General features: G+C 37.8%; 1 protein-coding gene across 2 annotated transcripts in view; it reads left to right on the top strand.

Moving 5' to 3' along the window:
- Window positions 1–22,832, top strand: part of SMAP1 (small ArfGAP 1) — a 93,625-nt gene that overhangs the window by 68,867 nt on the left and 1,926 nt on the right. Inside the window, exons 7-10 of one of the 2 annotated variants that reach the window (XM_058021558.1) lie at window positions 2,396–2,474; window positions 11,778–11,905; window positions 20,339–20,507; window positions 21,136–21,467. In XM_058021558.1, coding sequence (XP_057877541.1) covers window positions 2,396–2,474; window positions 11,778–11,905; window positions 20,339–20,507; window positions 21,136–21,467 — 708 coding nt within the window. Of the gene's footprint in view, window positions 1–2,389; window positions 2,475–11,777; window positions 11,906–20,338; window positions 20,508–21,135; window positions 21,468–22,832 lie in introns of both variants that reach the window. The other variant, XM_058021557.1, reaches the window with a different exon arrangement.

Genomic DNA, 22,832 nt, shown 5'->3' with positions numbered 1-22,832 from the left:
TTCTTAAAGTAATTAACTATAAAGTAACCTTAAAATCTAATAGTTTACATACAGACAAGGGGAGCAAAATGGGACAGAAACTTTTGATCAAGGAATAATAGTTACAATATTGGAAAATGGCATTTTAAGAGATCATATTTTTTTAGAAATTCATAGTTTCATACCTTGTGTCTTCATTGCCTTTCTTATTTAGAGTGATGAAACAGAAATATGCATTTAATGTGTATTGAAAACATTTATTTGACAAATCAGAGGACCTAAGCAGATTATTCCTCCCATATTTTTAAAATTTTAGTTTAGATAATGAGATTAAATTGCCACAGTAGTAAGTACCAAATAAAAGAAAGTGCTATTTGAACTCTTTCTCTTTAGTTCTTATTAATGTATGCACAAGTGTGTGACTTCTGTGAAAAGTCTGCATTCCAAACTAACCTGTCAAGCTTTATATTATTTCAAACTTGTGGTTTTAGGTAGTTATCAGAAATCTAATACAATGTAATGAAGATTTGGAAATTTAATATAATTCTAATGGTTTTTCTTTTCTGTTGAAAGAAATGATTCTATATTCGTAACTTTTAAGCTATTTAAGCAAAAGGAAAAAAAGCCAGTGTCATGAAATAAAGGAGCATGTCAGAAATGCTTCTTTTTTCAACTTCTGTGACACATAGTGTTTCTTACAGAGATGGAGAAAATTCAGATGTTCAAGGTTTTATGGCACACTCTGTTCTGAAGTACTTACTGTTAATCCTGATTAGTGTTTATAATAATTATTTTATTGGTTTATGGCATATTTACTGAGATATGGTCAGTTGTAGAAAACTTCATTTTGAATTGTCACTTTTAAACACTTTTAAAAAATCCTTGATATGCTGTCATGGTTTACTTTCAAAAATGATACTTTTTTTGTGTTTGGAATTAGTGTGCTATGCTCCAGGTTGTAAACAAGGTGTTGCAAGTTACAATACACAATAGAATCAGGCAATTTGTGGACTGCTTTTTCATCAGGTTATTTCCCAAAGAGCTGCATCTTGAGCAAGATGTGTAAAGTCAAACTACGGACTTTTGGCAAGAGGGAGCAAGTATTTCTCTGAAAGATTAGCAGGGGTCAGAGTATGTGTGATGGTACCTGTTTGCAGTACCTGCAGGAATGGAGTTTGGTTAATTGGGGCTCTTACTGAAGGTTTTCAGTGGGGATTTGCTCATGCAAGAGGAGTGTGTGTAGTGTAACAGGCTTCTGTTCACTTGGGCTCCCTTTGAATACTCCTGAGTTTCCTCACTGCTCTTTACAAACACCAAGCTCCTCACTCTTTATCCCCCTTTGGCAGGAGAGGAAGAAAGTAAAGGAGTACCTAAACCAGATCTTATATGAATGTGTTGAAGTTTAAAGTATGAAAATACTAAGATTCAAGGACTTGTGCAGCCTCAGGAGCCTCAGTGACCCTGTGAAAGCCACATTGTGTTTGTGGTTAAAGGTGTTCTGTCAGTGCCTGCCCAGTGCCCAGCCTGGCAGTGCCCTGCCCCTGTTACTGGGTAATCTCCTCTGGTTAAAGGCTGTACTCATTGATCAACCAATCCACTTCAGGTTTTTGTGAAAAGTATGGAGAAAGGCACATTAAATGCGCATGAAGAAATGCATTTGTCGTGTCACTACTATTAACCAGTTCATCTTCATTTTAGTAATTTATGTTTTGATGGATTCAGGGGATCAGCCTGATACTGGTGTAAGAACTATAAACAGATTTATGATGTAATTTTGGTAATCAAATTTCACATCAATGCCATCATGCATTTTGGAATCTTTGGGCAAGAGAAGACTGGGAATTCCCTTTTCAGAAGGAAAAGAATGCTGTTATTAGCATGCAGGTTTATAAAGGAAAAAGTCATGAACTCAGGTTGTGTGCATCAGTGCTCAGCATATCAAAATTCTGAACGTTTTGCAGATGTTCTTTGCAGAAAGGCAAATTGATGTCATTAGTATGCTTCTAGTTTGTAAATTTAAGCTTTTAAAAACTTTTTTTTACTCTTTATGCTTCAGAACTGTTTAGTTTGGTTGCTGAAATGAGTTGATAAATTATAGACAGCTTTTTGCCTGTTGCATGATATGCAGTGGTTCAGTTTAAGACTTCAGTTTATTTTAAACTATCCTCGAACTTAAATTTATTTAAAAATTTAGTACATACCAGTGAACAATAATTTTTCACAGTCATGTGCCATGTCCCTTTTGACCATAACTGCCACATACTTCATTACAAATCAAATTCATTATGATAAACAAATATGGAAAAGAACTTTTACTTCTGCCACTGAAACAGCGTCTTTAATGAAAATTTTTTAAGCACTGAATCTTTTCAGACATGTTACTTGTATTTGGTTTTTTTCCCCTTACAAGCCACAGAAGAAAGAGGATCAGCAATCAGAAGCTAAAGCAAGTCCAAAAAAGTCATCAGAACCCACTATTGACCTCTTGGGACTTGGTAAGCAATACATAATTGCTTGGTTTTAAATCAAACATAGATATGTAATTTTATATTTTCATATATATACTTTTATATTTTTTCTGTGATTACTGAAAGATTAATATGAAAACCATAAGATTGCATGCATGAATTTAAAACTATAATGGAAAATGCCATTGGGATGTGGGTATATCAGTACTTTTTTGCTAGGGAGAGTAATGAGATCCTGTGGGAAGTGGAAGTTATCAAAGTGATTTTCAAAGGCCTTGTGGATTGTAGTATTTCATTGTTTATGGTACATTTGTACTTTTTAATGAAAATGCTGAGGTCATCTGAGCCATGTATCTGTAAAAGACATTATATCATGCATTTCCTATATTAGTTAAAAGAACTGTAAACTGTCAGACTGCAGCTGACTAATACCTTGTAAAACTCAATATAGTGGGCATTTCAGTGTTTTGTACTGACTGCAACTATCATTCATTTTTATCTAATCCACCTTTTCACTTTCTTACTGGCAGGTAGCTGTGGGTTTGTCCTGTAAATAAAGCAGTTTCTAGTAAAATTATTTAATTGACACTGTCTGCCTTTACTCTTGTCTATAGGCCATTCTCATAAAATATGTCTTTCATTTATCTAGTGTTGCTCTAAATGTGTTTTTTCCATTTGATTGAATCTTAAAATGTAAATGGAAAAATAAAATATTGCAGTATTTTTATTTCCTTTTGAAATTCTGTGTTAGGAAAATCTTCTGTTAGTTGAATGTGAATAAGATATCAATGGATAACAAGTGAATGAATATTAAGAGTATTCACTTTCTATCCATGTAATGGTTACTCTTAATTTTCTACATGATTTCTACATTATATTGGAGGAGGCTAATAAGTCTCTTAAATGCAATTCTAAAACTTCACTTTGTAGAAGAGTGTTTTGAGGTTTTTAAAATTTTTTCTTTCAAGGTATGAATAATGTGACAAAACAGTAAATGTTTTCTCTGTTTTAAAATTCACATTCACATCAGTGGTTTTTTCCCTCTGATGTAGAGCTAACTGTAAAGTACCATTTTTGCATGGGTTATGTGTGTGTTGTCCATATCTCACTCCAAGTAATTGCTACTATAGGCATGCAAATCTTAATTAACACCATAGAATGAATGTAGAATGAGCCTATTTAAAAAAAAAAAGTAATTTAGACCTGATGGAAAGCTGATTCTCCTTTATTTTCCTTTAGCAGACCAACAACCTAATTAAAACCTAAAATTTAATCAATATGTGGTTTTGAGATTGCTAGGCTTCTGTATTCTGTTGGTCATGATTTGAAAAGTATCTTGGTAACACTGTTTTATGATACAATAATGAACTCAGATTACATTGGCTAACTTGAGATGTAATGTGCAATGAAAATAGTATTATAATTGGTGCTCAACAGCTCTGCTTCTTCAGTGAGATATAAAAAGGGCAAAGTTTATAATATGTATGTTAAAACCCCATAATTTTAGAGGAGGGAATGCTTAAAGATCTTTTAAATAACAAATTGAAAAGCAGTGTAATAAGCCAGTAGCACTTGGAATCCATTGAGCTGCAAATGAGATATTTGTTAATGAGACCAGACCTGCATATTTCATTTGGAGAGTTGTCTTTTAATTAGCACCTGCAATAGAAGACTTCAGATAGTATTAAAAGAGAGGTCACATCAACCCAGTACATCACAGAACCATAGAGTAGTCCAGGTTGGAAGGGACTTCAAATGACCTTCTGCTCCAAGGAGTCCATGGGAAGGGGAGTGGAGGGATTATGTAGCATCCTATCTATCTAGCATCCTGTCTGGGCACACAGCCTGCCAATCTCCAGTGATGGGAGCTCTGCCACATGTGGAGTTGTTCCAGCAATTGATCTCACAATAAAAAATTTCTTTCTTACGTTGACAAACTTGTACCTGCTGCCCCCTGTGTTCCCTGTGTGCTCCGTGTGTTGTGCAGAGAGAGGCTGTGTCCTCCTCCCAGCTGCCCCTCAGGTACTGGCATGCTGGGATGGAATCTTCCTGAGCCTTCCCTTCTCCAGGGAGAAAAGACTGACCTCCTTCAGTCTTTCCTCATAGAGCAGGTCCTGCAGCCCTTTGGCCATCTTCATGCCTCTCCTTTGGACGCTCTCCAGTCTGTGTCTGTCCTGAATTGTGGGAGCCAGAACCGGACACAGACTCCAGGTGAAGCCTGGGAAGTGCTGAGTCGAGTGGGATGATCACATCTTTGCCTCAGCAAGTTAACACCCCTGTGGATACATCCCAGAATTTCACTCACCTCTTTTGCTGCAGTGATGTGCTGCTGATTAAAATGTTTGATGTGTCATATCAAATAATATTAAAATTGATATGATTCCTTAGCTCGTTCTTACTGAGCAGACATTTTTCTAATGAGGATTCATTCTCTTAGGACTTCATTTCTGCTAGTGGAGAATAGTACTAGCTTTTAGTAGGGCAGCTCAAAATCACTTGTGATAGCAGATTAAGTAATTTTAATGGATCACAATTCATGCTAGAATAATTTTGGCTTTCAGAACAGCCCAGCTTTTTGGCAAAGTATTTTCTGGGGTAACCCTCACTGCTAGCTTTGGGTATGATGTTAGTCTCTGGGTCGTTGTTTTTGTCTCAGTTGGTTTTGCAGTAGTGACCTCATCAGAAGGTAAACTTCCTTAGATAGGTCTTATCCTATGAAAATTATAGCTGGGCAATTTTCTAAAAGGAAACTCTCTTTCACTTCTATTTACAAATTGCAAAATTTTCAAGAATATATGACTTGGGGAATTGTACCTTTAAATCTTGTAATAGGAGAAGAGGCATAATATCTTCAGTGACACTACTATTACTTTTGTGCTTGTTCTGAGCCCTTTCAAATAGATTTGTGTGCTTCCCTTGATTTCCTTATCAGGGGGTTGTTATTGAGATGCTCTTTAGGTACTTACTTTTTGATAATGCAACAACATTCTTAGGTTTTTGCTTTCTGATTCAGATTAGATTTTAGTTCAGAACTCCTCATACAGAAAGGTGGAGAAATGGACATGAATAAACTAAATATTGTTATGCTCTCTACAGGCAGCAGTGTCAGTGTTCTTGCTGTGCAACCCCAGATTCCTTTCCTCTCTTCCCAAGCAGTGGGAAATAACAGCCTGCTTCTCTAGGCCAAGCCTGAAGCTGCTTTTTTAGTCATCTCTACAATTATTTGGATGTTACCCATGCTGGAAGAATGCCCTGTTGAAAATGTGGAGATCTAAAATTGACACTAAAATCAATAATACAGGATGTTATAAAATGAATTTTTAATAGGGTAATTATAGGAAACACTCTTTGGTTTGAAAGTCACAGTGTGTAAACCAGAGTTCTTCAGCACTTACATGATTGGTGGTGCTGTATTTTCATCTCTCTAGTGTTAACCTTGTGCTCTGTGCTCGTTTTTGGTTTTTTATACTTACAAAGTAGACGTCTCCACTTATGCCAGGTTGATGTAAATTATTTCTTAATATTCTGTAGAAAATGGTATGATAGTTATGTACAAATGTTCGTGGAATATTGGAATGTTACACAGGCAGTTTGTGATCATTGTGTTTGCCAAGGTATGCCACTTAGAAATTACTTTGACATAGAGAGGAAAAAAGGGAAAAAATAGTGGTTTTAAATTATATTACCTTACAGAATTACCAGAAAGAAGAAAAGTGCAGTTTGCATATTCTGCATGATTTACCATGTTTAGATGTGCCCTTCAAAAAATAAACAATTTCATATTCTGGGTTAACCACTATAGGTACAACAAATAACTAGAAGGAAACAGATTTATTATGGTATTTACTGAATTTGATGTGTGGGGCATTCATCTGGCATGACTGGAGGTAAAATATGATATACTAAAAGCTGCTTATCTGCTTCTGCATGGGAAATATTTTCTGAACAAGTCCTCTGAAGTTTTGAGAGGTTAATAGTGATATGAAATGTAGCTGAATGTTGCATAACTGCAAAATGTACTTTTGTCATTTGTTGGACTGATGGATAAGTACCAAAAGCAGCATGGTTGGTCCTAAGTCAGAAAGTGGTATTTAAGAAATAGTGAAGATAGATTTTTAAATGTATAGTTATCATATATGCACATATAGATCATAGACTCCTAGAATAGATGAGGTCAATTAAAGGTCATCTAGTCCAACCCCCTGCCATAGGTAGGGACATCTTCAACTAGATCAGGTTACTCAGAGCCCTATCCAACCTGGCCTTGAATGTTTGCAGGGAAGAGGATACTACCACCTCTCCCTGAGAGGGCTACCCCATGAAACAGCAACCTTTCATGATCCTCATTGTGGAAAATTTATTTCTTATATCTAGTCTGAATGTATCCTGTTTCAGTTTAGAACCATTTCCCGTTGTTGTATCACTACAGACCCTAATAAAAAGTCTATCCCCATCTTTCCTGCAGGTCTTTGGGTACTGGAAGGCTGCAGTAAGGTCTCCCTGGAGCCTTCTCTTACCAGGCTGAACAGCCCCACCTCAGACTTTCCTTACAGGAGAAATTCCTCTGATCACCCTCATAGCCTTTCTCTGGACCTCCTGCAACAGGTCCATGTCTTTCCTGTGCTGGGACCCCTGAGCTGGATGCAGCACTCCAGGTGGGGTCTCACCAGAGTGGAGAAGAGAAGTAGAATCCCTTCCCTCAACCTGCTGCCCGTGCTGCTTTGGATGCAGCCTGGAATACAATTGAATTTCTGGGCTGCAAGTGCACATTGCCTGCTCATGTCCAGATTTTCATCCTTCAGGGTCCATAGGTCCTGCTCTCCAGGGCTGTTCTCAATCCATTCCCCCTCAAGCCTGTATTTATAGCATGGATTGCCCAGACCTGGTGCAGGACCTTGCGTTTGGGCTGGTTGAACCTCATGAGGTTTGCATGGCCCCACTTCTTGAGCTTGTAAATATGTTAACATTTATAGTATTGCTGCAATGTTCAGATTATGCTTAGGTAAGCAATATATCTACCTAAAAGGAAAACATTTACAACCACTTGAGGCATTACTAGCTTTCTGGCTTTCCACATTTTATTTTCAGAAATATTATATAGAAATTGCTTCCCTGTGAATGCTTTTTCCTTTCTGCAAAGGTTTTAGCAGTAAATAAAAATTTACTTATGCATTAAATAATTCTGCAATAATTTTGGCCAGATAGACCTTACTTGAATCTTTGAATCTTTGCCCCAGATTTTCATTGGAACTATTGACCTATTTCTCTCAGTTCTGCCTTTCTAGTAATTTAGTGTAAAAAATAATCATATGCATATTCTCTTTATTGAAAGTCTTGGTATGGCTGTCATAAATGATTGTATATATAAAAATACATGGCTGCTTAGTGACAAAGTTCTTGTAAACAGTTTGGCCCATAAAAAATGAGCTTCAGAAATCTAGAGTTTAAGACCAGATCTGCTTTTTTGCTGTTCCCTGTCCTGCTGTCCCTTTGAAGCCCTTCTGCTGGTCTTTCTCACTATTGGTGCAGATAAATAGACTAAGGATTGATGATGTATATGAAAGCTATGATGCATATGAATAACAGAAGGCAGCACTGAATTGGAAATCATGCAGTGCAAATCATGTCAGGGATTAATAAAATCTATACATGTAAAGGTAAACTTCACTGGAACCCTTCACTGTATTATTGAGTATATCCTGGTAAACAGTTCCTGTTTCTGCTATCAAACTGAAACAAAATTTCCTAATCTGAAGTCAGAAGCATCATCTGCTGTTACATTGTGGCAGACAATAGTCATATATTATGTGTAATATTGTCATAAACTGTAAGAAGAAAAGTTTTGGAACCACACCTAGGAGTAAGGGTGAGGAGCAGCATCTGTAGACTCTTCACATTCCCTTCTCTGAGCATGGAAGCCCTGCTTTGCATCTGCTCTCATTGCAGTGGTTTTTGCTACATCTAACATTTCATTCCTAGCTATGGATGTGTTCTCCAGAAAAGTGATGGAAGTACTGTTTCTCAAAAGCTAATTGCTTCAAAGTGATCATGTGATGGCTGAAGCTATAAATGTCTCAAAATACTCAGGTCCATGTAACTTAATCTGATGTTTACCTGTTCCCTGCAAAGGCTGCAGCTCTGTTTCCTTCTGTCATATACACACCACCTCTTCTAATCGGGTTTTAATGATAGGTGACACAAGTTGTAGGAATAGTGACATACTTAGAGTAAATTAAAACTGAGGACTCTGCTGAAGTATCTTTTTTGTATTACAGAAGTATTTTAAAATGAAAGAGAAAGGAGGAAATACATCCTAATCCATGACCTAGTGTGTTAAAGTTGAGACTATCCATAATCTCTGTATAATAATGTGAATTATTTTGTTGAAAAACAAGCTTGTATCTGCCTGCATACAAATATATTTAAATTGAAACACTAATATTGCTACAAGTAATAAACTGGAGTGAAAACACTGTTAGGTTTTCTTCTATATTCTGAAACTTATTTCTTTCAGTAGGGAAGGGGGAAGGTTTTTGGAGTCTCTTTTATTACCTTTTGAGAAATCAGTAAAACAGGATCATCTATTAATGTTATTCATACTGGCTTAAAACCGTGTTATAAACAGTAATTCAAAATGTCTGGTTTCTGCATCAGTGGAGACAGAGAGGTATTTATTCAGTAACAGATGAAAGGCATGTACATTGCCAAATAGCATTCTTACAGAACAAATCTAGCAAAAATCTGAGTTTTCATAATATTAATTTATAAGCAGCATATTAAATACTTGAAAAATACTATATTTTTGCAAATGAGTTCTGTCATGACTGTTTTAAATATGTGAAGTGCTTGTTTCAGTAAATTATTGCATTTAAATTTTCAGTCTTCTCTGTTAAACACTTTTACATTCAGGAAATCTAAACTACTTTGGAATGTGACAAGAAAGATTTTTTTTTTTTAAATACATGTGTCTGACTGAGAAAATGAGAACATTAAATTATTAATTCCTGACAGTTGTTTTGTTTGAAAATTATGCACAGTTCATTCCTAAATTTATCTGAAACAGTGAACCTTTGGGGAGATGTTTTTGGAACTGCCAGTCTGCAGAATGACCTCAAGAGCAACTTATGCTTAAATGACCAGTACACTTATTTGCACACATCTCAAAGCACTAATGTGCATCAAATGGTGCAGTAGATTATACATATGGTCATTTTGCTGTCCACTGGCTTCCATTCATCAGAAATAAGGGAAAGAGGCAACCTTTGCATTAAGGTGGAAGTAGCTCCATCCTAATCATGGCTGAGTTTGTAACTTTGCTTTTCAGAATCAGTGCAACAGCAGTCCCCCAGCAAAGTCAAGTCACAGAAGAGTAATAAAACTGACTGAGGTGGCTACTTCACATTCCTCAAGCTGCTCACTTTTTATTCAGTATAGAAGATCTACTAGTGTTAACTCATTCCCATGGCCACTTTGCCTTCATGGAAGGCAGACAGAAATGAGAAGGCGTCTGTCATGGTTTTCCCCAGCTGGCAACTAAGCCTCACACAGCCATTTGCTCTCTCCCCTCATGGGATGGGGAAGAGAATCCAGAGGGCAAAAGTGAGAATACTTGTTGGTTGAGATAAAAATAGTTTAACAGATAAAGCAAAAGCTGTGTGTGTAAGCAAAGCAAAACTAGGAATTCATCCACCACTTTCCATGGGCAGGCAGCTGTTCAGACATCCCCAGGAAGCTGGGGCTCCAGCACATGTAACAGTGACTTGAGAAATCGAATGCCATCACTCCAAAGGTCTTTCTCCTCCTCCTCCTTCTTCCCATTGCTATATTTACTGAGCGTGGCATTATGTGTTGGGTATGGAATATCCCTCTGGTAGTTGGTTCACTGTCCTGGCTGCGTCCTCTCCCAGCTCCTTGTGCTCTGCCAGCCCCTCACTGGTGGGGTGGGGTAGGGGGCAGAAAAGGCTTTGACGCTGTGCTAGCGTGGCTTGGCAATAATGAAAACATCCCTGTGTTATCAACTGTTTCCAGTGCAAATCCAAATCAGAGCCCCATACTGGTTACTGAGAGAAACATTGACTCTATCCCAGCCAAAACCAGCACAGCATCTGTGGGTAATGATCTTCTGAGTGGATTGTCTCAGAATGCACTCTTAGGATGTTAGTGTACTGTTTTCAGTGTAGTGTACTTTGGGGTTTTTGGAATACTGACCCTCCTGTGATATATAAACAGCTGTGCCAGTCATGGCAGTGTTTCTTTTGCAGAGAAAGTTTTGACTTAATTCAGCTAGGTTGTTCTACCAGAGAAGTCTAACTTCTACACTGAGATTGGTTAATTTTAGACTGAACTTCTTCTATTGCCTATATAAGCTTTCTTAAACTTGCTGCTAGGACTATTCAGTCATTATAAAGTTTAGCAGAATCTAGAGTCACCTTTGTATTTGTCAAGCCCTATGTAATGGCAACCCACTTGTTATATGCTTAGGTATAAATTTATTAGCCAATTCTTAAGCCTTTTTCTTGAGCTGCTTGAAATCAAAAGAGGATAGTTGCTCTGTTCCTTAAAAACACTTTTGTGATATTTTTGTCCCTGTATCTTTTAAAGTACTTTATTGCAAATTCTCTTTAAGCCATGATTATTTTTTGTCATGCATGCATCCACCTTCACCTAGATCAGTAAATGTGTTCATGTGTTAAAGTGGCTTACAGACACCAAGGCTCAGAGTGAGAGCCATAGGTTCTTATGGGTTATTAGCTCAGTGTGCCTGGCAGGTGTGCTCATATGGAGCTATGGAATAAAGTCTGTGCAAAGGACTTTTGAAAAAGGGTTGACCTTTTCCCTAGTGCAAAGTTTATTTATGTACTGTTAAGTAAATTAGCATATCAAGAATAACTTCATGGATTCTAAAATGCAGATTTTAATTCTGGAGCACAGATGAGTGTATTTTGTCTGATACATGGCTACCAAATTTGAACCTTCTCAGTAAGACATCTATTTAAATTCTTACTACAAATCTTGGTGTGCAGAGACTCCTGAAAAATAAGTAGTCTGTACTGCTAAGTTGGTGTGGTTGTCCTTAGGGAAGTTTTAAGTAGGTTTTTTATCACTGGTTGTTTTTTGTTTGGTTTTTTTCTGAAGGACAGTAATGTGCCATCTTCTTCAGGAAAGAGGTCTTTACAAAATCTGAACAATATTGCAGTCCGAAAAATATCTCAAAAATTGAGCACATCTTTGATGGGGGCAGGGCAGGAGGGAATAAACAGCTTTAATTATTCTCATGGTGTTAAGATATTCATAATTTTCACTTTAAGAGTGATTCTGTTGCTTTTTTAGATGGTCCAGCTGAAGCATCTGTTACAAATGGAGGCACTGCTGCTGTCACAGCACTGAATGATGACCTGGATATCTTTGGCCCCATGATCTCTAATCCTTTACCAGCAGCTGCAGTACCTCCTGCTCAGGTAAAATTTATTAAGTGTATTTAGTTATATGTATGTGTAAATATGTGCATGCACATGTGGATTTTCCTTCAGGAAATTGTTCATTCACACAGAAGGAGTGCACAATTCTCTACACATCTTAAGCACCTCATGACTAGAGATGCTAAAACTGTAATACTGATATTTTTCTCACCTCTTCAAGCTTCTGGACTGCTTGGATATAGAAGTACATGGTGTGGTGTTTCCTTCTGGTTATCCAGCTAAATTGGATTCTGTCTTACCATGGTGATGATAGTAATGTTTTCTTTTCATTTATATTCTTTGGTCTTATTCTTTTTTTAATAGGTATTGCTGAATATAACTTTATGTTCTCAGGTTATTGGGCATCAAGTAATACTTTTTAAGACCCCTTATTTCTTTGTGATGCTGATATTTAGGAAAGGCTGCAGCAGATGCTTCTCTCTTAGACATGCTAAAAATTTGGGGTCTGAGGTTTCATACTCAAAATCAAGAACAGATATCAAGAAAAATTTATATTGCTGCCTGGGCTGATCTGTCTTTTGTATCATCTTGGAACTTGTACTTGAGAGTAGCATGACTCCTGTGCATGGCCTGCTCCATGATAGTTTGATAGCCATGATAGTTTGGAAGCAAACCATCACCATGCCAGTTATAGCCTGGAAAGGGACAACAAAGAAGCTGCTTGAAGCTGCAGCTCTCCTGAAGTAGCCATACAACCCAAAGAGCAGGGTGTTGGTGGTGCACATGTGCAGATTTCCTTAACCCACACTGGCTTCTGAGAGGGAGGTTTTGGAGTAGTGCTGGGCTAGCTTCCCCATCTGGGGCATTTTGTTAAGGTCATTTAGAAGCTTATTTTTGTGTAGGGCTTTCTGTCTCACTCTGCTGAACCAGAAAGGATTGTGTGTATTCTTGAATTTATGATTTTGGACATGTGATCTGTACTCTTTTCATCCTTTAGTTTTCATAGTATGCACAATGAAAGGGATAATGATGAAAAGGAGTTCTGAGTGCCTTAAAGCAGATACATTTTATTCAACACATTTTGTTATCTTTTACTCTCCCTTTCCCTACTTGCTGCTGAGGGCTGACTTTGTGCAATGTGCTAGTGAGGGTTTCTTTTTAAACATAATGCTTCAGATAGAGCAAGCTTCCCACCATGTGTTAAGCTACCCATAAACAGTGAGGGAAATAACATGTATATTTGCATTTCAATTTGGATGTGTTAACTAAAATTGCAAAGGACATTGTTGCTGTAGATGTTCTTATCTCTTGTGGAAGTCTTTGGTCAAAGTACCAGGAACAGCAATATCTGAGTGCTTGTTGTCTGGTATTCTAATGCTTTATATCAGAATTGATCCCTGTAGAGCTAGATGTGAAAAGCAGTAACCCCTTTCTAGCTTCCCTTAGTTTTTACTTTATTACATTTGGGTGCAGATTGAGTAAATTCAAACCTAGAATTTTGAATTTGTCACTTGGCCTCAAAATAAAGGGGCCAATGGTAGTATTGTACTTATTGGGTAGCACTGAATTCTGGTTTTCCCCCTTTCCAGTCATTCTGAAGCTGGAAATGATGACTGCTGTATATAGTTACTGCATGCCCAGGAGAAAAGAGCAACCTGAGAAAGAAAAGCCTTCTTTTGTTTCTATTCCTTGGATATATGATGTGATCTGTTGGTTAAAGAATTATTTAGCTGAAGAATGCAGGAAATCCAAAAGAAGGCTCAATACTTAAGAGTGAAAAAAAGCAAAGTGAAGGATGATACCTAGGTGATGATGACTAGTGAAGGGTTAAATAATAGAGTAGCTACTAAAGCATACTGAATTGTGTGTATATATAACATATTAAATTCATTTCTGTGATAAAGATTTGGTCACTGGACCTTTTGTGAGAGGAATATTTTGACATGGGGTTCATCTTTGTGCTAGTTTCTAGCCTAAGTATGGTACTACTAAATTGATTAAAAAGTGGTAGAAAGGACAATACTATCTCAATATCTGGTGAGTATCACCTTCTTTGTACACTAGAAAGCATTAATATGTTCACTTGCTGTGAACAAACCTGTCCGGATTTGTAGTGACATTTTTCTTTCCTCTGAGTGCTGTAATCAGGAGGAACAAACAGAACTTTCAGCAAGCATTTTTTTATCAAGCACATGATCCTTATGGTGTATTGCAATATTTAATTCTTGGTTATCTTCTGTTTTTAATCAGTATCTCAAAGAAAATGTAATGTAATCAGATAATCTACAGATAAGAGACAGGAACACAGGTAGGTAGCAGAAGACAGGTTTCTGATGGTGATTACGTGGGTTGCTTGCTAAAGTGGGGCCAAGAATATTACTATTGTTATCCTGGTTCTTTATTATCCTGAATATTATTATTATCATCCTGTTTTTCTTGGGGATTATCAAGACCTTGCATGTTTCTGTTTCAAGATGGTGATGTCTAGTCTGGGAACTGAGACTGGGGAGAACTTGCCTCTCATTTGGCAGTGCTATAAGTATTTTGTGAGATCTTTCACCTTGCAACATGGAAATAAGTTGTATGAGATTCAGAGAAGAGTTAGCAGGATACAGGTGCCTTATTGTGGGAGGGTTTAAGGACTTGGTCTATTTAAATTTCTTGAAGTAAATAAGAGGTGTGATTATAATGTGAAGTTATTTTGTGTGACGCTGTAATTCGTGAAGTGAGCATGAACTCAGATCAGCAGTTGAGTGACCCTAATATTCAGTTCCTGTGCTTTAAATTGGAAAATTTAAAGTATAAGTCCATGGTCAAACCCTAATTTGAACTTGTTTGAATATCTATTAATGGAATGTATTGAAATTTATAAAAAGTAGGTAGAAGAAGGGGATAAAATGTGGAATAGCGTGGCTTGCTTTCTCGCTGAGATTTTTATCATTATGTTCTGCACTGTAGGTGTCTGAGGTGCTACAGTGGGATTTGAGAGCTTTTCTTCTGAAAAAGAAGGGAATTTATTGGTGCTCCTCAAACTGATCTGTATGACCCTTGAGTTTTCACAAGATTGCTTTTCTTCTCCATTTTAACCTGAAAGGCAGCATTTGATGCTAAATGCACTCTGGTTTATGGCACTGTGGAGCACAGAAATGTCTGTTTGAATGTTTTATTATGAGACTGAAACATCATGATGTCTGCAAAACTTAGGATTTATGTCCATTGTCATAGCCAAACGTGTTTTTCAAGTGAAAACAAAAGCATTTGTTTCTCCTTTTTCAAATGTGACTTGAGCATTGATGATCATGAGTGCTTTGACTCTGCTGTCAGATGTGTCTTTATCACAGTTTGCAAAAATATTTAAATGTTTCTTCCCACCATTCTGTATAGCTCTATGCTATTGTGCAAACTGTTGAATTTATAAAGGACTGGTAAAGAACAATATGTGACAGAGTAATTTGGTTTTTTATAGAATTTTGCCTATTAGCAAACTCAGGGGGGTTTGAGAAGAGTTACCTTAAGCAGCTTCTACAGTAGAACTAGATAAAAGGCATGTGCTATAAATTATGCATTATTCATGGGCACAGAAAGGAAAGAAGAACATTTCATATGTTTAATGATGTTTTTTTCATATGAAGGGGGCATAGCTAAATTATAGGTATTAGAATAGGGTTTGTTGCCAAATATTGTATAGGAACTGAGCAAAGGTCTATAATTTTTACCTATATTAAAACAGTTTCTTAAATTGTTTTAGCCAGATGTTAATTTCAAATTTTGTATAGTATTGTCTTCCAGAAAAAGTGTGAACTTCATTCTTCAGTGAAGTTTGTAGGGAGGAAGAGAAGGAGAGAACTGTGAGGTATTAAGTTTGGAAATATGTCTTTCTCCAAGCAGGATACTCAAATTTAGTCAACTTAAACTTCCTTGGATTTTGTGTGTGTGTGTGGGCCTGATTTGAATTGTACTGTATTGGGAGCTGAGAATCAGTTCAGTGGCTACAAAAGTGTATTTTCTTAGAGATGGCGTGTGTTTTTCATGATTCATATGTGAAAAACTTTGGTGGCATATTTTAGATAAAGAGATGTTCATAAATACTCATTTTTCCCTGAGGTCCAGTGTGTGTATCTTCCATGGTTGCCATAGACTGGCAAACAAGCTTCAAGTTATTAATGAATTGTGGTGATGTTAGTGTGTCAAAGTCCTGAGATTTTTTGTAAAAATGTGCTTTTTCAGAAATTTGCTTTATCATGAGTGCTATTTAAGCAGGGCAAGACTGGAAAGCTATGTAGTCCTATTCCAATACAGTCAGTTGAAATGCTTGTAGCTTGTGCTTATGTTTGCTTTACCCCTGTCTAGATTTTCAGTTATCTGAAAGCAAAAGTTTCATTCCTTCAAATGGAGTTAGAGCAATTCCAAACGTGACTCCAGGCTGGGCAATAAGTTGAGAGCAGGCCTGCACAGAGGGATTGGGCGGGGCTGGTGGGTGCAGATCTGAGTGAGATCTGGCAGTGTGCCTTTTCAGCTTGGAAACCCAGCAGTATCCTGGGCTGCATGAGGAGAAGTGTGAGCAGCAGGTGCAGGGAGGTGATTGCCTGACTCTGCTACACTCTCCTGGCAGCCCTGCCTGCAGCCTGGGGCTCCCAGCATGGCAAGGTCCCAACATGGACCTGTTGGAGCAGAGGGGGCCACAAAGATGCTCAGAGGGCTGGAGCACTGCTCCTGTGAAGGGAGGCTGAGACAGCTGGGGTTGTTCAACTTGGAGAAGAGAGAAGGCTCTGGAGACACCTTATAGTAACTTTTCAGTATTTGAAGGTGGACTACAGGAAAGATGGGGAGGGACTCTTTTTTAGGGAGTCTAGGGACAGGACAAGGGAAAATGTCTTCCAACTGAACAAGGGAAGGTTTCAATCAAATATTAGGAATAAGTTCTTTACTGTTAGGGTGGTGAGACTCTGAAACAGGTTGCCCTGAGAAGTTGTGGATGCCTCATCCTTGGCATTGTTCAAGGCCAGATTGGACAGGACTCTGAGTAAGCTGATCTGGTGAAAGGTGACCTGCCCATGTCAAGGGGTTGGAACTTATAGTTTTTTAAGGTCCCTTCCAACCCAAACCATTTATGAATCCATGATTATACTCTCTTAGGTGCTTTAAATGCCTTAGGTGGAGCACAGTGGAAGGGCAGACATCATACTCCAGAACCAGGAGGAGTCAGCTGAACAGAGTCTAAAGGAACAAAAATTTATTTTGAGTTCTGAAGGAGTTGGAAATGGGACTGCTGGGAAGATAAATGTTTTCAAGCCTAGACAAGGAGGATTGCAAAGGAAACATATTACTTGTTGTGAGTGCTGGACATGCAGCAAAAAATAAAGTTGAATTTTTAATCTTATTGTAGGGTTAATTATATTCTTGGATATGATCTGAGAAAGTGATAAAAATCTTAGTATTTTTCAGATATTGCTGATAATTCCTAAATGCAAGAGAACAGATGAGATTTCTTAGTGTTTTTCTTTGTGAACTGAATATAGTTGAGTGCTCATTTCCTCATTAGTTATTAACAGGAAATAACAGTTGATTATTTTTAATGGAACTGGGTAGATTTCTAAAACCAAAATATACAAAATCAAAACAGGAAGAGTTGAAATAAACATCAAGTCCATTTACAGTGCAAAGACAAAAAGGGTAAAAATTGTATATAGAATTTAAGACCTTAATAATGTACTTAGTACCTTGCTTACTTAAGAATAATTGTGTGCTAGGCTGTATTTTCCCTATGCAAATAGCTCTTCCAGTCAGCAGGGTGAAATTGAAAATGTTGTGTGGGGCTCTTATTTATCACCATACAAATAAAAAACAGTGGAGGCCTGGCTTTTCTGCAGGCCATCCCTGCTTTCCTAGATACCAGCCAGAGACATGAAGATAGCAGGAAAGTGCACATGTGCTTTTTTCTCTCCTGCAGTCCTTCTCTCAACCCCATGTGTCCCACTGTCCCACTTCCCTCTTTCATTTCCTCCGTTGCCACGTCTCTTTCAGTTTGTAGGAAAAATTCTGTTGCACTGATATCATGAAACTGCTTATCAGTATGATCCTTAAGCACCTAATGAGCATTTAGGTTTAGCATAATGACTCACTAAGAGCACTGTGTGTAGGAAAATGATTGTATGAATGCCAGGTGTGTTTTTGTAGAGGTCTTGAGTCGCATGTCAATGTTAGAGATACAAAAATCGTGTCAATGTTGGTTGTTTTTTAACTTGGATGCCACCTGCTGTTTTCTTGCCATGTATTTTGCATTACCTTCCATTTATTCAGCTGATGAACACTTCAGGGAGTGCTTGTCCGGTGCTTTGGCTCCTTGGAGGATCTTCCAAAACCAAACCGAATGAAGAGACGTTAAATGAACATTTAATCTTAGGTTGTAAACATAACATGATCAGACCTCCAGGCTTCCAGCTCTGCCTTCTAGAGAAGAGTAAATCCCTTCCTTGCTGCCTGCAGGCAGCAGAGGGGAAGCTCCCTCTGTTCACTCACTTGCAGTGCTCCTGTGTGCTCCTCCCTGCAGCCTGGCTGTGGCTCAGGGGCTGTCCTAGCAGGCCCCATGGGAGATCTGGGCCAGCAGGGAACAATTCAGGAATGGGCCTTCCTGGGTGTATGCACAGGAAAGCAACACTGCTCTTCAGGATGGGCTTTTGCCTGAATGTCTTGTTAAATCTGATTCTGGTATTTTTAAAGACTGGTTATGTCACACTGATAAAGGATTGTCTCAAATAGGGCTTCCTACTACCCACTTAAATAAACATTTATTTGCTTTGCAATCATAAATTATTGTGAGAAGGACGAGGGAGAAGGGTTTTTTTTAGTATCTACAGGGAAAAAAAAGAAAAATTTAATTATAGAGTGGCCAGAGAGGTTTCATAGGTATTTTTCTGTTTGCTTTCCCTTTCTAGTGCTGTCAGCCCACTCTTGGTTGCCCACTAAGTCAACTTGGCCCAAATTGGCTGTAGTACAAATGGAGATTTTTCACTCTCCAGGAAGTTCTTATTTTTCTTTGGGTTTTTTTTCTTCCCTTTCTACAACAGTTTTGGAAAATTTTCACCATCAACTGTGTGAATGTGCCCTTCTTTCTTTTGCTGGTTTCTTGCAAATTTAGCTGATAACAATTGTTCTGTGTTGGTGTTTGTTTGTTTTTTCCCTTTATCTATGGCACCACTTTATGCTAGAGGTTTTAGCACTTCAGAAGTCATACACGTCATGTGTTTTTTGAAGCTGCAGATTGAATATTTGTGTTGTAGTGTTTGTAACAAATCCAGTGTGACCATAGTGGACTTTTCAGGGCTTAGTCACAGCACACCAGCAAAAGCAGCAGGTTGGAGATAGTTGCTTTAAGGAAGATTGTAGGGGTGTTCCATATCTGTGTATTTTGTGGTGTCCTTTGTCTGCTAAACTTGGGTGTCTCAATAAACAGACCTGGTTACATGTTGAGTTCATTGACAGTGATATTCCAAGGAAGATTTTCCTTTAATATGGAGAAGAGTTGAAACTCATGCAAGCTGTGGGTGCAGTAGGTGTTTGCTAAGCAGTAGGAGATCACTTAGCTGGACTAAATAGGGCCATAGTTTAGGTATGATTTGCAGTCCTGGCTCTTTTTCATTTTGTATGCAGTTGATTTACATTAGAAGTTCCCACTGGTAACAGGATGAGTTGTGCATTTTAAGGAATATAACAAGAACTTATATATTGCCTGCTTCCCCAGTAAAGCCTCCACATGGAAGTGAATGGGTATGAACAGCAGCATAACAGCACTGAGACACTGGATGTAATTTGCTTACAAAACATTCTATTGCAAGAGCAGTACAAAGCCAGGCTGCCTGTATTTTAGTTTTTCATTTGTAGATTGCAGTAAGTTTTAGATAATTATGCTTTCTCAATAAGTGAAACATGCTTACAGAATTCTAAGCCAATTATAAACAATGTATTTTAGAAATTTTATTACTTGAAGTAGATAACCAAAATTTTGCCTTTTCTCTAAAGATACATTTCAAAGCCCTTAATCTTTTGTTTTAGCTCTTCTCTAATCTATTCTGCCTATGAGAGGATTAATGAGATGTGAATTTTAATCTCCTTATTGATTTCCTAATTATTTTTCATAATCTAACTCCAGTTCTTGATTTATGCTTCTCACTGATGAAAAATGTAGAAGCAACAGGAATGAATAATCTGTATGTGTACGCCCTGAAGCTGGTTGAAGGTTTAGTTTTCTTTGTTTTGTAACCTCCATCTGGTCTGAAGATCTTTCCATATTGCCTACATTTCTTTTTTCTCTCTTTAGTCATACCACATATTTTTAAATTCCCATTCACTTAAATTTAGTTTCTGTAAATTAATGAGGTTTTATTAAGTTGAGGGGCAAGGCTGTACAGCAAATATTTAACATCATCTTTTGCTGTTTTCTTTCAGTAGTCTGTCTTGTCTTTTATTTCCCAGAGCACTTCCACTAAACCAGCAGCTGCCACCTTGTCTGGAGCAGCCGGGGATCTTGATCTATTTACTGAGCAAACAACAAAATCCGAAGAGTCAGCAAAGAAACAACTCTCCAAAGACTCCATTTTATCACTCTATGGCACAGGAACAATGCAGCAGCAAAATGCTCCGGGTAAATAATGTTGTGAAGGTTTCTGTGCAGTCCTATTTTAATCTTTATCTAGAAAAGTACATGTATAAAGCTAAGGTTGGACACCTGCTAAACTATATTCAAATGAAGGTTTTTATTTTCAGCTTTTATAAAACTGAGAAAAATTACTGAAATGTAATATGGATGCTAAAGGAAAACGTATATGTGATTTTAATTTGTTTATAGCTGTTCAAGTTACCAAGTGTACAATTTACGGAAAGATTTGTGAAGTCTGATTCTGCCATGCAATTAATCAGTGAGGGTCTGAGTCTCCAGTGTGCAGGCAGCAGTCTGCCAGGATCCCTGCAGAACTGTCAGAGCTTTGGTTTAGCTGTGTTTGTGTGAACACAAAGACCTCCAATACAGCAACTGAAAGATTCTGGTTCACCACAGGGATGCCAGACTTTCTTGGCAGTTTAGCTCGTGGTGAGTTCCTTTCCTTTGAGAGTTTTAAAGTAATTTTTTGCTTTTACCAGAAGCTAGATTGGCATCACTGACATACAGATGGACAGAGTTATACTTAAAATTATTTTGGTGCACTTCTGACTTATGGGATGGGGGTGGAAAGTCACAAGACACTTCTGCTGAAATCTTCCCTTCTCTGGTACAGGCATGTTCATGGGTTCATCTTCTATGCCATTTACCACACAACCATCAACTCACTTTCAAGGCTTTCCAGCCATGGGAGTTCCTGTGCCAGCAGCAACTGGGATGATGGGAAACATGATGGGACAATCAGTGCCAGTCATGGGACAAAGCACAGGCGTGATGGTAGGAGTGGGAGTGCCCAATGGATTTACTGGTACTGCACCAACTGGTGTGATGGGACTGCCTCAGACTGTCGTTGGACCTCAAGGTGGAATGGTGGGACAGATGGTCACACCACCACAAAATAAGTATGGATTGCAACAAAACCAACAAGCTCAATGGAACCTCTCTCAGGTAAAGACTGGCAATTCCCAGACAAGAGTGCTTTAGGAAGAATGATGCTTTTCAGATACAAAATGTGTGGCTGTAGGAGGAAGGTCAAGTGTAGCCAAGTTAAAGACTACTGGACTGTGAACTGCTCAGAGGCATATGTTAACAAACCAGTGAATAGTTCAATGAAAGATAACTACTATGAAAGCAGAGAATAATTTTGCCAAGGTAGACAAAACTCAGTACTCTGCTTCCATAGCTCTTATCATCCTGTCATCAGAGCCAGCCAAGTAAAAAGCTTAGCTCAGGTAAAGTTACAAAATTTTGAAACGGAACACAGCCTTATAACTAAAAGCAGAATTTAACTACTCGAGGATAGCCATTAACAATTAATACTTTCATTCAGATTTCAGGATAAATTTTGATGGGATGTGAAGTGCTTTCTGCTCTTAACATTTTCCTATAGAAAATTTGCTTAGGTGCATCTGTTATTTATCTGTAGCATTTCCATCCTATGTTTTAAACATGTTTCAAAGAGTCTCTAGAGGGTTAATGTACATGTAGTACTGTATTTGTACATTTTCCAAGGAAACATCTTGAAATCAAGTATTTGAGTGTTTATTGGGGCAGGGTGAGGCAGCGGGATCAGACTTAAATTATTCCCTTGGAGTTCAGCATGGATGATAGCAACTATTTTTTTATACTATTGTTTGTATTATGATAACAATATAATAATTCCATGCTGCTTACTTAGTAATGCAGGAAGAGAACCTTAGTGACTGACTTAAATTGGATTATATGAATTTTTACTGTTCTGCTCCGTTTTACTGTGTGAACATTTATGAAGGTAAACAGCATTGCCTACATGGATAAAAAAGCCCCTGTTTGAAAATACAGGCTGTCATTCTGCCTTGAAAAGTAATTCTTAAAGATGAGAATTTCAAAATGTCAGATCAAAAAAATCTGTGGATATACTGGTGGCAGTCTTTTCTTAGGTAGCTAGCTTTAAAAAGATCCATATCAGCTTGGAAATTAAAGTCTTGCCTCTTATCAATTACATGTTAAAACTTGGCTCCTTGAACAAGTTCTTCACATGTTCCTGTACTCCTTGCACATCAGATGTTGTCAGTAGGATGACATTCCACAGTCTGCAGAACTCTGATCTAAACTCTGACTAGTTGAAAGGGGGAGAGCTTGCTTTACCAGATAACATTTTTTATATAGTCCGCTGCTTAAGAATTCTACTCCAGAAGAGATGAACCACTGGGTAAAGCATGTTTTTATCAGCCTTTTTTATATTTCCAGGTTCAGTGGTGTCTTGTTTTCTGCAGATACACAGTTCTGTGTGAAAGCATATAGAACTTCATTTTACACTGAAATACTAGTTTG

Source organism: Melospiza georgiana, chromosome 3 (genome assembly GCF_028018845.1).
Source record: "Melospiza georgiana isolate bMelGeo1 chromosome 3, bMelGeo1.pri, whole genome shotgun sequence".
Lineage (NCBI taxonomy): Eukaryota > Metazoa > Chordata > Aves > Passeriformes > Passerellidae > Melospiza > Melospiza georgiana.
The sequence above is the reverse complement of the archived record's forward strand: the minus strand, read 5'-3'. Positions and strand labels throughout refer to the sequence as shown.